Source organism: Thamnophis elegans, chromosome 4 (assembly GCF_009769535.1).
Source record: "Thamnophis elegans isolate rThaEle1 chromosome 4, rThaEle1.pri, whole genome shotgun sequence".
NCBI classification, from domain to species: Eukaryota; Metazoa; Chordata; class Lepidosauria; order Squamata; family Colubridae; genus Thamnophis; species Thamnophis elegans.
In genome coordinates this window covers 29,850,133-29,865,056 of record NC_045544.1, presented here as the reverse complement: position 1 = coordinate 29,865,056, position 14,924 = coordinate 29,850,133, and the positions used below count along the sequence as shown (strand labels likewise).

Here is a 14,924-nt window from a genome sequence, read left to right as displayed (position 1 = left end):
AGTAGTTCAATTAGCAGAAGTTGCTCAGCCACAGGAAATCACTCTCTGGCCCATAATTTTTCCTTATTTTTTTAAAAAAATATTTAGTTTGTAAGTCAGTTTATCTTTTCCTTTTTACTTGGGGGTGGGGGAGACAATCAGTTTGAAAGAAAGCATCAGGCTGCAGCCATTATTTTTTAGCATGTATAAATACTCAAGATTGTGGAGTGAGGGTGAGAGGGCAAAGAAGCATTTTTGGAAAGAAGGATTAGAGAATGGTATTTTGCTTTCAAAACAAATACTAAAGAATGAACTACCTGATCAACTACCTCCTCTGATTATGAATCTCTGCTTTGCGTCACAGAATAGCAGAAAAACAGCTGTGTGCTATAATCCTTTTTATTGTAGCAGCTAGGTTCTGATTCTCTTAAAGAGGTTGTAGTTCTCTATCACACTGTTTTATTTCACAGTAAACTGCAAGATTTATCATGCTTATTTTTTGCCTCTTTTTAAATAATTCATTTTAAAATAAGGTTTTATTTTGTATTTTGAATATACTGTAACCTGTCTGATCCTGAGAAATAAAAGTGTGTTCAAAGATCAGTATTTTTTAAAAACCTCTTTACTCAAATAAAAATTGTAATGGCTAAAGAAGGATCCTTTAAGGAAGCTTTTTGTTGCTCAGTTGCTAAGTCAGGGGTGTCAAACCCAAGTCTCCTGGCCCGGATCCGGCCTCTGGGGTTCTTAGATCTGGCCTGCGAGGCCGCACTGGAAACAGTGCAGGACTGGTCCGCGGTGCATCTGCCAGCAAAAATGGGCTCCCAATCTCCGTTTTTGGCTGTGACGGCCTCCTGCACTCACCTGCCAGCAAAAAATGGAGCTTGGGAGGGACACATATTTGCTGGCAGAGGGTTTGCAGAAGGCCGTCCCAGACAAAAACTGACATTGGGAGCCCGTTTTTGCTGGCAGATGCACTCAGGCCACCACAGGCGCTCCTGACACAAGTGATGTCAAGATGGTCACGCTCCCCCTGGCTCCCCCAAGGTCACTCACAACCCTGATGCGACCCTCAATGAAAACGAGTTTGACACCCCAGTGGTAAGTCATGTCTGACTCTTCATGACCTTATAGACCCGTGATGGGAAACCTATGGCATGTGTGCCACAGGTGGCACGCGGAACCATTTCTGAGGGCACGCAAGGTGTTGTCCTGTCAACTCCAGCCAGCTAATTTTCAGTGTTGATTTTCGGCCATTTTTCACCCTCCGGAGGCTTTCCTGAAGCCTTTGGAGGGTGAAAAACTGCCTAACACACAAACCGGAAGTTCGGGAATGGAAGCCTCCTGAAGCCTTCGGAGGGAGAAAAACAGCCCAACGGGCAACCCGGAAATGTTCCTGAACTTCCAGTTTGCGTGTTGGGCTGTTTTTCGCCCTCCCTGGGCTCCTAGAAAGCCTTTGGAGCTTGGGAAGGGTGAAAAACAGACCTACTGCCCCACCGGAAGTCGGAAAATGTGGAATGTGCAAAGAATCCATGTGAAAAATTAATTGCCAGACCATACATATATTTTAAGAAAAGGATTTTCATAGAAGACTTTGTTTGACTTCCCAGTGGGAATTCTTCCTGATTTATCATCTGAAGGTTTATCATCTGCAATAATGTATTGTATTACATACTTTTTCCTTTTTAGTTGTTCAACTTGTCTGCTATTGTACAAGATTCTGCCTTATTTATTATACTGGAAACCAGTTTATCTAGTTTTTGGTTATGTTGAGTTTCACCCAAGCTTGTCATTCTCACAGAACCCCACCTTGAATGTCTAATTATATCTATGTTCAAAGCAATGCAAATGTATTTCCTTTGGAATTGCGCATAACTATCTGGCTGCTTCAAAACTGATTGAAGCTGCAACTTGCCCAATAGTCTTTTAATAGCTACAGTTCATTAAATGTGCTTTCTTTACTTTTCTCTTACCTGTGGCTATTACGTTTTTCAATAACACCACTATATACATATACACAAATACATATACAGCAAGCTAAGTCACAGTTTATTTAATCATGGCTTGATGACTGAAATAAATCCGCAAGGTTCTATCACTAAATTATACAGTATGATTTACAGATCATCAAGGCTGGCTTCATGCAACATACTAAGTTGATAGGAGTTATTCCCACTTAGGCCTTAACTCCTTTTCCCCAAGGGCCTTCCATTTTAGAAAGTTTGCTGGTCTGATATTTAGCTGTCATTACATTTTAAACAGTGTAAGCCTCCTGGAGACAATAAATCATTTCAATGAATACATGTAGAATAGCCCAATCCACCTTCCTAATAAATTGCTTTGTTATTTTCTTTGATCGTATAGCGAATGATGACTTAACAGGAGTTTTAAAATTTCCCTGTAGCCAAATTAGCATACTTTATTTTTCCTGGTTCTACAAAAGAGGCTGCAATTCAAACTGCTGCATTACTGTTTCTCAATTTTGGCAGCTTTAAGATGTGCAGACTTCAAGTTCCCAACATCCCATCAGTAAATGGGAATTCTGGGAGTTGAAGTCTACACACCTTAAAGTAGCCAAAGTTGAGAAACACTGCTCTACACCGCCTGCAAATTTGCTGAACTTCAACTTCCAGCAACTCCGGATGGCTCCCATGGCTGATTGGCAAAGTAGGCTGGGAGGGTTAGTTTCTTTGGCGCCGTAGAATCATTTGCCAGGCCATCCGTAAAATGTAAAAATCTGGGGAATATACTGCCCCCTAGAGGGCCGCATCCATTACAGCCGAACTTCAGCTCGCGAGGACGTTTCTTTTTCTGTAGTCTCTATGATGATCCAGCACTTCCGGGTTGCCACAGAAACCAAAACAATCGCACCGGCCGGGGCTTCTCTCTGGTCTGGGAGTTTGGAAGACTCCAGCCGAGTCACGTGATTCCCTCAAGACTCGGCGTCTTTAAAAGGAAGGCCTACTTGGTGGGCGGGGCGAGGTGGAGTGGAGTTTGCGCGTTGTGGAGAGGTGCGAGTGAGAGAGCGGCCAGCGGAAGGGCGCAGAGGTAGGGGGCGGGAGGCGCGGCTGGAGACGGAAACCGACTGGTAGGTAACGATTGCGTTGCCTCTTCCCTCTCTTGGTCTCGGGGCGTCCGAGCGGCATATGCGGCGGTGTGTGTGTGTGTGTGTCGCATGGAGGAACCTTCACTCTCCCCCCCCCCCTCTCCGCCGCGAGAGGAAGAGTTCTGGTCTGCCTTTTCCTCGCGCCCCTTTCCTCCTCCTCCTCTTCCGCGGCGCTGCAGGTTGCGCTTTAATTGTACAAGGGAAATGCATTGCACACGCGCGCTTCCTTGCCCCGGCATTATAGCACTTAGTAGCACTTAGACTTATATACCGCTTCATAATGCTTTCACAGCCCTGTTTAAGCGGTTTGCAGAGTCAGCCTATTACCCCCAACCATCTGGGTCCTCATTTTACCCACCCGGGAAGGAGGAAAGGCTGAGTCAACCTTGATTATCTTCACGGCATAAAGGCACGGCAAATTCGTACCTTAAGAGTCGTCGCCCCCCCCCCCCCATTAATTTGGGAAACATCGGGATGGGTTTCCAAGGCTCTGTTGCTTCAAGAGATTGCATGCGGCTTAATCTTTGCATGGCGTTTCCCCATGATGCTCATTGGACACCTGGTGAATTAACCAGTGCTAACTATTAAATCCTATAAGCTACAACTAGCGTGGCTATTTGGTGAGTTCCAGGTTTATGAAATCCAAAGTTGGAGAAGGCCAGGTGGCCTCCTCCCTGCCCCTCTCCCATCTTAAGTAAGCTTGATTGTCTGCCATAATATAAATCGTCCATTGCCGCCCTCCAGACTATTTGGACAAGTTCCAAGCATTCACTACAGTTTCCTGTGGGCAGGAAACTCCAGAGTACGATAGTCCTCGACTTACATCCACAATTGGGTCCAAACTTTTTTTGGTTAAGTGAGACGTTTGTTTAAATGAATTTTGCCCCATTTTATGACCTTTCTTGCCACAGTTGTTAAGTCAGTTGCTGCATTTGATAAGTCGATAACCCGGTTGTTAAATCCATCTGGCTTCCCCATTGACTTTGCTTATCAAAAGGTGATCACGTGACTTTGGGACACAGCAATGGTCATCAGGATGAACCAGTTGTCAAGCATCTAAATGTTGATCACATGATCATGGGGATGCTGCAAAGGTGGTAATTGAAAAATGGTCATAAGTCACTTTTTTCAATGCTGTAACTTTGAACTGTCACTAAACGAACTGTTGTAAGTCGAGGACTACTTGTATAAAAGTCTGCACTTTTGTCAGCCGGCGAATGCTTTAGTTGGGGAAAGCTAATGCAGATGTTGTGTGTGTGTGTGTGAGAGAGAGAGAGAAAGAGAAATTGCTTGTTAGGTTTGTTTAATACCTGCTAATCAGTTTGTGGATCCTGCTTCTGAGATTCAGAGGTATATTTCGTGAACTAAATAGCAGAGTTTGGAGAGTTGAGCTTGAGGAAAGGAACTATTTTCTTCTCAGATGCTTTCTGTTCTCAGTTTCCCTGTTAATCTCTCCCCAAAACAAGGAAAAGAGTTGAAACTTCATCCTGTTTCCAGAATCTCAGTGCTACTGGATGACTTGTAGCTGCCTCCACAAAGTCTAGAACAGTGATAGCAATAGCAATTAGACATATATATGGCTTCACAGTGCTTTACAGCCCTCTCTAGGCAGTTTACAGAGTCAGCATATTTCCCAACAATCTAGGTTCTAATTTTACCGACCTCTGAAGGATGGAAGGCTGGGTCAACCCTGAGCAGGTCAGAATTGAACTCCTGGCAATGGGCAGAGTTAGCCTGCAATACTGCACTCTAACCACTGCGCCACCATTGCTTGCTTGCTTGCTTGATTGATTGGCAAAAGGTTTGATAAGAAAAGTTAAGTGTTATTGACACTTTTATTGGCACACATTAAAAATGAAATTCAGATGCCCACTCCCAAAAGAGGGTGTGTATGTGAGAATGTGTGAATGAGATGGCAAATCTTTTGGGCTCGGCATGTCAAAAATCCAGAAAATGGCAAAACTGACTCTGTTGGCATGTCACATGCACACACGCACACACACACAGACACCTTAAACAACTTCAACCCTGGTGCCACTATTGCCACTCAAAAAGGCTATAACTCACTGCCAGGAATTAGATTCTGATCATCTTAAGTTGACTTGGCCTTCTATCCTGAGATTGGTAAAATGAGGATATTTTTTAGAGAATTTTGTAAATAAAGCCCTCCTATTAGGCAGTTACAGATTTGTGTTAAAGTTAAAGCATGCTGCCATTTTATTTTATTTATTTGACGGTGTACTGAGAAGTTAGAATGGACTTGGTAAGCTGCTCATTATTTAAAGCAAATCTCTATCTCTAGCTTTAAGAAGAGTTTACAGATCTCTTGATTTTCATGTGCATACTTTTCCTGTGCAGTTGTTCCCTTCTAGTTGCACCCCTACTAAAATTGCTTTTTGTCTTCAAAGCTACCATTTGCTGAAGCATAAAAATGGGTTAGAAGAAATCTCATCACAACAGCATTTAGACTACATTTGATTTATTATACAAGTTTATTGTTTTTAACTAAAAAAATTCAGAGCATAGGTTATCAATTCATAAAGAATATCATCACACATTAGGAAGCTATGCAATGCGAAGATAGTAATACTTTTTTCAACTAACCATAATTTGAAAATTCAAGAAGAAAATCCTATACTAAAAGGGTGATATGATTCAGATAATCATGTGGGTTTAAAAGCCAAGTCTTTGTTTTTTGTTTGTAGTGGGTTATCTAAGGAATAATTTAGCCTAGATGTGTTTCTGCACTTCCTGGAAGAATGACAGATGACAAAGATGTACTAAGAGATGTGTGGTTTGGAAGAATACCAACCTGTTTTATGTTGAATCAAGATGAGAGTACCGAAAGAGAAGCGGAACCATACTATGTAAGTCTATAACTCCATCAAAGACTGTAATTGAAGATTATTGTGGCTGGGCTCACACATCATACAAAGTCATATTGTGGCTTATTTTTGGCCTAGTGCAAGGGTGTCAAACTCAATTTCATTGAGGGCCACATCAGGGTTGTGTTCGATTTCAGGGGGCAGGGGGAGGGATTGGAGTCATGCCAAGGTGGGTGTAGCCAGTTTGATGTCACTCATCAAGGCTCCATTTTCAACTGCGATGGCGTCCTGCACCCATAGCCAGTGAAAACGGAGCGTGATGCCTCCCCAGGCCTCCGTTTTCACTGGCAGAGGCCTTCAGGAGACTGTCACAGCCAAAAATGGAGCCCAGGCAGGCCACATATTCCCCCCCCGTGCTCCATTTTCGGTTGCAGAGGGCTAAAACGGAGCCCACATGGGCTTTGCACGGACTCCATGAGCTCTATTTTTGCTGGCAGAGTTACCGTGGGCCTCTCCTTTGCTGTTTCCAGGTTGCCGCATGGGCCAGATCTAAGCACCCTGTGGATCCGGACCCCGGGCCTTGAGTTTGATATTCCTGGCTTAGTGTGATGTATCAACCCAGAGAATTATTCAGTAATTTATGATTCATTCTTCAGGTTTCTGACTTCCTAAGAACTGTTCACTTACTATCTTACCTGGTGAAGAGTTCTGAGAAACAAAACCATTTATACACCATTTTGTAAATTTTGAGTTGGCCTGAGAAAGTTATTGATTATTTTTGTCTTTTCATTCTGTTCTCTTAATCTTTTCTTTTTTTAGATAGCAGTATAGTGATGTGGGATGTTTTATTTTCTATATTACTTACAAGCATTCATTAATAAAATGTAAATTTTACTGCTGTCTTACAATTCATGAAGGGACGCGGTGGCTCAGTGGCTAAGATGCTGAGCTTGTCGATCAGAAAGGTCGGCAGTTCAAATCCCTAGCACCGTGTAACAAGTCCCAGCTTCTGCCAACCTAGAGTTTGAAAGCACGTAAAAATGCAAGTAGAAAAATAGGCACCATCTTTGGTGGGAAGGTAACAGTGTTCCGTGCGCTTTTGGCATTTAGTCATGCCAGCCACATGACCACGGAGACGTCTTTGGATAGTGCTGGCTCTTTGGCCTTGAAACAGAGATGAGCACCACCCTCTAGAGTCAGGAACGACTAGCACATATGTGCGAGGGGAACCTTTACCTTTACCTACAATTCATGATTATTGTAAGTAACATTTTCCTGTATGTCCAAATTTCATTTGTAATGGAATACATTGCTTATGAAGTTTTTATTCTGTCTATGAAGGTTTGCCTGAATCTGTAATTAGTATGCAAGTAATTGTAGATTGTCTCCTTAACTTTTATGACCAATTTTCAATCTAATTGCTTGAATGTCAGTCCCCTAAAACTTAATAAAGCTCACTTCTGTGGTTTCAGTCTATTATGGTGCAGTCTATTATTATGGTGCAGTATGTTTTTTAAAATCACATACTATATACTGAAATTAATGTTTAATTGTCTGGAATCAGAAGAAATTTTATTGTGTTTTGTAACATAAAAAGGCATTCTTTTTTCCTGCCCCGTAAAGTGTAACATGCTTATTTGTAATTCCTTAACCTTGTATTTGTGGGATTGAAAGAACAATAATACTTTATTGTTCCAAAGGTGCTTTTTCAAGTGGCAACTAGATTTTTTGTTTTTTCTTTGAAGATGTTTCGCTTCTTATTCAAGAAGCTTCTTCAGCTCTGAAAAAGCACCTTTGGGACAGCCATGACCTGGATGATTGAGAATCTCCATAGATAATAATGCCGTATTGTTTTATCAACATCTTATAATGGTGGAATAGGAAGAATTCCTCTATCTTTCTAGTAATCCAATATAGTGCATGTATACTTTATAGTGTATATTTTAATTTAAATTAAAATTTTTGAATCAAAGCCATACATTCTGTTTGAAATCTGTTCATAAAATATGCAAAATCCAATTTCAAACTTTGTTTTTCAGCTGCTTTTACCTAGGATAAGCTACCTGACACTTGTAACTGACAAAGTGAAAAAACATTTTCAAAAGGTTATGAGACGAGAGGACATCGGAGAAATATGGTTTGAAAATGAAGGTACCCCTTTGAAATGGTGAGTTAAGTTTTTGAATGCATATTTTCTACAAGTTGTCAATCTTAAATAGAGTGAAAAATTCCCATCAATGCTGTATAAAGTTGGATTTTCTGGCAGCCATTTAACATTTTCACAATCAAATAAATGGCCAACTCGACATCACTCACTCCCAGTCACATGACCCCCTAGCCACTCTTACCCAGCTGGTCATTAGGTCAGAGAACCAGTTGTTAAAAAAACACTGGGAACCACAACCCCCCTCTCTTTCCCTCCCCTGTATCTCTCTATGTCTCCCTCCCACTCTGTTACCTCCTCTCTCTGTATCTCCCTCTCTGTGTCACTCTGTGTGTCTGTGTGTGTGTCTCTGTGTGTATTTTCCTCTCTCTCTCTTCTCACTGTTTCAGAAAGCCAAGGCTGGGCCAACCCAGCGAGCTCTCCTTTGTGCTCTTTGCTACGACTTTCTTCTTGGCAACCTTTTAGAAATCTGGGCTATCTGAAGAACGAGCATGAGCCACAGTGGACCCTTTGTGTGACCCCCTCCTCCTCCTCCTCTTCTGACCTCCTGGCTGGCTATGGCGGGGCTGGGAGGGTGCGCATGAGCGGGAGACCCTTATCCGAGTGGATGGGCAGCAAAAGTGCAGGTGGGACAGGTGGCTGCTCGCTTGAGGAGGGTCTCCCCACTTGTGTGCACCCTCCCAGCCCCGCCACAGCTGGTCAGTGGATCGCGAAAGCAGAATGAGGGAGGGAAGGAGGAGGGAAGCCTCTATCACGGCTCACACTCATTTCTGAGCCAGCCCAGGTTTCCAAAAAGAAGAAAGAAAAGGAGTAGCGAAGAGCCCCAAGGAGAGCTGTCTTGACCCAGCTTTGGCTTTCCAAGAGAGAGGAGATAGTGAGACAGAGAGTGTGAGATACACACACACACACACACACACGAGAGAGAGAGAGAGAGACCAGCTGACGGGCAAGCGTTTTTGGCGAGGGCACTCCGGCTTTCTCGAATCTGACCCCCAGGATGGGTGGGGCCAGCTCCCTTTTTGCGTCCTGAGCTTCTTAAAGTAGCAGCTGGGTGTTGTGGGCCTGTCCTCCTTTCTGCCGTCTCCTCTTCTCCATTCCCAGTCACGGCCGGGTCAGGCCAGTGTCTCGGGGCAGAGAGTAGGTTGCGCATCTTCCCAAGTGACTGAGGCAAGCCCAGCACCAACAAGGGCTGGAAGAAGACCCAGCAAGAGTGAGACGCAGGAGAATCAGCCCGGCCGCTTCTCCATCCCCCGCCATTGCCCTTACCTTCTCAAGCCAGGCGAAGAGGAACTGATAGGAGGGTGAGGGGCGGGGCCAGCTAGTAATGGGAACGGGAGCCGCAGTTAAAAGTCCCAAAGAGCCGCATGTTGCTCTGGAGCCACAGATTGCTGATACCGGTTTAGGGATTTAAAGTTTTAACATTTATCTATCATTTATAAAATTTTGCAGAGATAATTCTCCCACTGCTTAATTCAGGAGTGATTGATGAGATTATTTGCATCAGTCTTTCTTTTATTTTGGCATTCAACCTGCTTGAATAAGCTGTTGTACTGATGATGATTTCTGATTAAATGAACGTTTGTTTAGTTCAAATTTTGGTTATGCTATCTTAGATTTGAATCCTGGTTGGTGAACCACTGGCACAGACTAAAGAAGAAAATGCTTATCAGTATTTCTTCTGCTACTACATACCCATATTTTATAGGATATAACAACTGCAAACATATCAATAACGGAGTAGCAATGATTGTGATTAAACAAGAATCTTGGCTAATGTCAATTAGAATTTGAAGAGTTTAGCATTGTTTAGCTTTAAGCATATTTAAATATGGTACTTAATTATTAATACACATGCCAAGTAATTAGTATTTTAGCAAGGAAGAGGTAGGGCAGAACAGAAATCATGTTCCTATAGTCTCTTCCTGACTTAAAACATTTGCATGTACCTTAATTATTGTATTGTACATTTGGCAAGTAAGGGAGAAGATACAGTTGCAAGATATCCTAAAATATTTGATCCCATTAGGTGTAATATGAGCAATGCAGCAAGGAACATCATCTACATCTTAATAGTTTTGAACATTCTCACAACATTTATGGTTTCCATTCCTCTGTTTCTTCCTGTATATTAACTTGGCAGTTATTTCACAGATTTTATTTATAATTATACTCATTCTGTTAGAGGTTCTATGCTTTTCATGCACTTTCAGTGCAATTTTATATGTCCATCAAAATCACTTTCCAACTTTTCTTCCTGTTTTAATTGTAAACAGTCCTTGCTCTTGCTTGTAAGTTTGGCAGCCATATTTTTCTTCTGTGCACATTTTACACAACATTGTTCTTTCATACTCACTTCTGGAGTTATCATTTTCATATATGCATTGTTCTACTTATTCATGTCCCATTTCACATAATGTCATTAAACATCCTTGTTCGTATTTACTAATAGTTAAACACTACCCGCTTTTAAGAGACTGTCCAAAATTTTTTTCCCCCTCTTGCGTTCTAAGCAGTTTCCACATCTTTTTTCTTTCTATCAATTTCTGCTCATGCTATTGGGAGGTGCATACTCATTTTATATTCATTTCAATTTCAGTTTTCTTTTTCGTCTTCTCTTCCATATCTTTTTAAAAATCCATTTTGAATACTATTATTTAATTTATTATATAAAACCTGCTCTTCATATAAGTTTTATGACCCACCATTAAAAACCTATGTTTGATCTTATAGTTTATTGTACTTTTTACATAAAATAATTTCATTGCATGATTTCAAAGCTGAGTGATCAAAATAATATTTTGATACATTTTTCCGACAGCTACTTTGCTGTTTTTATAGCAGATACGGGGGAGAGCATATGCTATTGATATTCTTTATGTATTAAATCAATAGGGCTTAAGGTCAGGAATACATTATAGTTTTGTTATGTATGAAACTTTATAGTTCCTAGAATCTGTGTTGATGTAGAAAAAGAGGCAGATTCAGCTTTCTTATCTCAGTATTCTGGGGCTGTATTCAAAATTATGGGTGGCAGGATAGGACTTAATGTAGCTTTTGGGAATATTATTGGAGAACAGCCTGCTATTGGCAATCATACAGTGGCTGTAGAAATCTGTATACCCTTTTCAAATGCCAGGTTTTTGAGATGTAAAAAAAATCAGACCTCTCGCACCTTTAACATACAGCTCAGTTGAAAAACGAACAAATCTTTTAGGAGAAAAAACTTACAATAATGTGGTTGCATAAAAATGCATACCCTTACTCTAATACAATGTTGAAGCACCTTTTGATTTTATGACAGCATTCAATTTTCTGGAGTATAAATCTATCAGCACGTCACATCTTGATTTGGGAATCTTTGCTTTTCCTTGCAAAAACATTCCAAATCTATCAGATTGCAAGGGTATTTCCAATGTACAATTCTCTTCAGGTCACCCTACAGATTTTCAATTGGATTAAGGTGTAGACTCTGGTTGGGCCATTCCAAAACTTCGATTTTTGATTTGGAGCTATGCTTTTGGTCATTGTCATGTTGAAAGTCAAATTCCTCTTATTCAGTATTTTAGCAAAAGCTTGAAGGTTTTGTGCCAAAATTGACTGATAATTGATACTGTTTATAATTCCATCCACCTTGATGAAAGTCCCAGTTCCAGCTGAAGAAAAGCAGTGCCAAAGCATAATGCTGCCACTACCATACATTACTGTGGGTATGATGCACTTTTGGTAATAGCAATAGCTCTTAGACTTATATAGTGCTTCACAGTGCTTTATCAGCCCTCTCTAAGTGATTTTACAATGCAAAGTGTTGTTTTTATGCAACACAAACTTGTTGGAATTATTGCCAAAATGTTCCAGTGTTGATCTCATCAGACCATAACACATTTTCTCACTTGCTTTTGTCAGGCGTTTTTGCAAAATATAGCCAGATTTGGATGTTTTGCTTGTTTAAAAAAGGCTATTGTCCTACCCCAGAAATTCCTGCAGCTCTTTTAATGTTGCTGAACGCCTCTTGGCAACCTCTCAAACCAGTTTTCTTCTTGTCTTTTCATCCATTCATCCAGTTCTTGGCAATGTCACAGTTGTGCCCTATTTTTACCACTTGTTGACTATCTTCACTGTGTTCCAATGTATACCAATATCTTGCAAATATTTTGCCCCTTTCTCTGACTGATACCTTCCAACAAAAGAAATTCTTGTAATGCTTTGTAAGCTCTTAGAAGACCATGGCCTTTGCTGTAAAAACAACTGAATAAATGTCAGAAAAATCCTACTAGAACAGTTGAACTTAAATGGATTTCATCGGAGTCACTTTAATTGATGGCAGGTGCATATTGACTGCTATTTACCATCACCTTGAATGTGATGGATGAACACAGCCACATTCTTACATGTCAGAAGATGACCACTTACGCAATCATGTCATTGTAAGCTTTTTATTTCTTTCCTCTTACACTTTCCAATTTGTTTTCAGTTGAATTGTACAGTTTATATGCTGTATTAAAGGTAGGAAAATTGTGAAGTGATTTACCTTTTTTTATATCAGAAACCTGGTATTGCAATAGGGTATGTATAGTGTATATCCACGGTATATGTTTATTCGCACTTACCTACTTCTCCCTTTTTATCTCTCTAGTCTGTTGTAGATCATCTTTTTGGGCTGTGCTACTGTATACTACTTCACATAGACGTTTGTCTGTGAAGTTTATTCTCTTAACTATTTTTAATAAGTTTTTCAAATTCTTCAGTTGCATAATATTGAAATCTAATAGGTTTCCAGTTGAATGATTTGTTTTTTTAAATTGATTAATAGAGCTGTCCTACAATTTTAGGATATTACAAGGCAGGTATGAGTTTGGTTATATTAATTTATAATAATATTACCTGATATTGTTTAAAAACATGGTTGTGTTCAACATTATATTGAAGCTTACATATTTTTATGGCAATCCTGGCATAAATGATTTAGTCTTTTTTTTAAACAACATTATTTTATTTTTTGTTACAAATTTTAATTTTTTTTTAATAAAGTGTTGCAAAGTTCATTTTAGTAAATGCATAGTTCATTTTACATCATATTTCCAATTTCAGCCATGTTATTTCCTTTCTATGTCTTCCATCTTAAATTTATTTTCTTCTTCATACATAAACAATATCATTATTTGCCCCCAAAGTTAACCAAATTTATCATTTCATTTCCATCTGTTATCTTATTTTCCTATAGACAGCATATATCCTCGAAATCAATTTTTATATAATAATCATTTCACTTATTTAGTTAGCCACAATTAATGATGTTAGTATAGCTCCCTCACATCATGATTATCTACATACTATTAACAATATTAACTCATTTTATTCTATTAGTAAATCCTTTTCCTTCTCTTCCTCCTTTTAAAACCATTTTCTCTTCGTTTCTCAGAAATTTCACTTCTTTTATGTTCTCTTCTTTCCACTCATTCACCTAGCTTCTTTTTTATTAATTTTTGTAATTTCTATATTTTTTTCTTCCCAATCGTTATTCTCCCTTTTAATTTTATTGTTCTGGTAACTTTCCCCAGGTTTTTTTCTAATCTTTCCCCACTATTCCCATCTTTGCTGTTTATTTTTTCTCTTTGGGGGACCCTTCCACCCTTGTCTACTTTTTGTGTGCCACTGTAAAACCCAGTGAAATCCTCTAAGTATTTTTCTTTTTCAATCCCTGTTTCTTCCATGATATCTTCCTGTTTTTCATTTGGACCCTCTTTCTACCGCCTTTTTTCCTCTTCTCTGATCTGAGTGCCCCCCCTCCCCAGAATTACTTGTTTTTCTTTACCAAATAGATGATTTAGTCTTTAAGGAGCTGAAACATTCTAGCAACTGGCTACTGGATATGTGTATTGATACCAGACTTTAGTTTATCACAACCAGCAGATGGTGCTAAATAACTACATATAACACTTCTATCATATATACCATGTTCAGCTTTTCCTGTGTATGGTAGGTCCATTTGATCGCACAAATTAAGCAAGTAAAATGTATGACCTATTTTATTAGGATGAAGTTATTAAATATTGTGAATGCTTCATAATGAATATTGTATTCCTAAATTAGAATGGAATTCTAGCTTGTGTTTTGTTATGCTAATCTTATGTTTCTTCCATTAATGTTAATGTTCACTTATTGTTAACAAACATTTATGGATAATTGCAGGTTTTAATGACAATATAGTTTTGAGGATGTGGCCAGGTGTGTACATCTAGATCTAGCTCTCGGCCATTTTGTTGCTGAAAGAACAGTCTCTTTTATATCACTCTTGACTTCAGAGTCTTCTGTTACACACATATTCATGTTATACTACATTCCTTTTTGGTGTGTGATACAGTTTCACTTTTTAAAAAATCCATGATACATTTCCATTCTGATAATTGATATTCTATCTGCATTACAAAAAATAGTCTCATGTTTGACAGAGCGCTAGAATAATTAAGAACTTCAAAATTCCCTGAAAGTTAGTAGAAAAATATTGCTACCACGGAGTTACAGTTTACAGCTGTGTAATCACATGCAAAATATATGACCTGAGAAACTGTATCATCACTATAATTTAAACATTTCATTGTATAGTACAAAAATATTGTCTTACAGTACAAAAACATACTTATTTTTGAAGAGGGTTTTGTACACAACCTAACATTGTAGCCTTGCATGGCCTCTTTTGCTAAGAGAATTAAGAATTAAGATTTTTAAATAATAATAGGATTTCTGTTGCAAATATTATGTATAATAATGTACCTTGCAGCTTTAGAGAATCCATCTGCCTGCTTTATCGTTTTAAATATTTATGGCTTTCAGTTTTTGTCAGCATCAACCTTGA

At 39.4% G+C, this 14,924-nt stretch overlaps 1 protein-coding gene across 5 annotated transcripts in view; it reads left to right on the top strand.

Moving 5' to 3' along the window:
* Window positions 1-2,832: 2,832 nt before the first annotated feature.
* The window catches only part of ATG5 (autophagy related 5), a 37,845-nt gene continuing 25,753 nt past the window's right edge, over window positions 2,833-14,924 (top strand). The window contains exons 1-3 of one of the 5 annotated variants that reach the window (XM_032215866.1): window positions 2,833-3,064; window positions 5,788-5,949; window positions 7,947-8,074. In XM_032215866.1, coding sequence (XP_032071757.1) covers window positions 5,842-5,949; window positions 7,947-8,074 — 236 coding nt within the window. In that variant the 5' untranslated portion in view covers window positions 2,833-3,064; window positions 5,788-5,841. Of the gene's footprint in view, window positions 3,065-3,187; window positions 3,208-4,239; window positions 4,433-5,787; window positions 5,950-7,946; window positions 8,075-14,924 lie in introns of those variants that run through there. The other 4 variants (XM_032215863.1, XM_032215860.1, XM_032215864.1 and 1 more) reach the window with 4 other exon arrangements.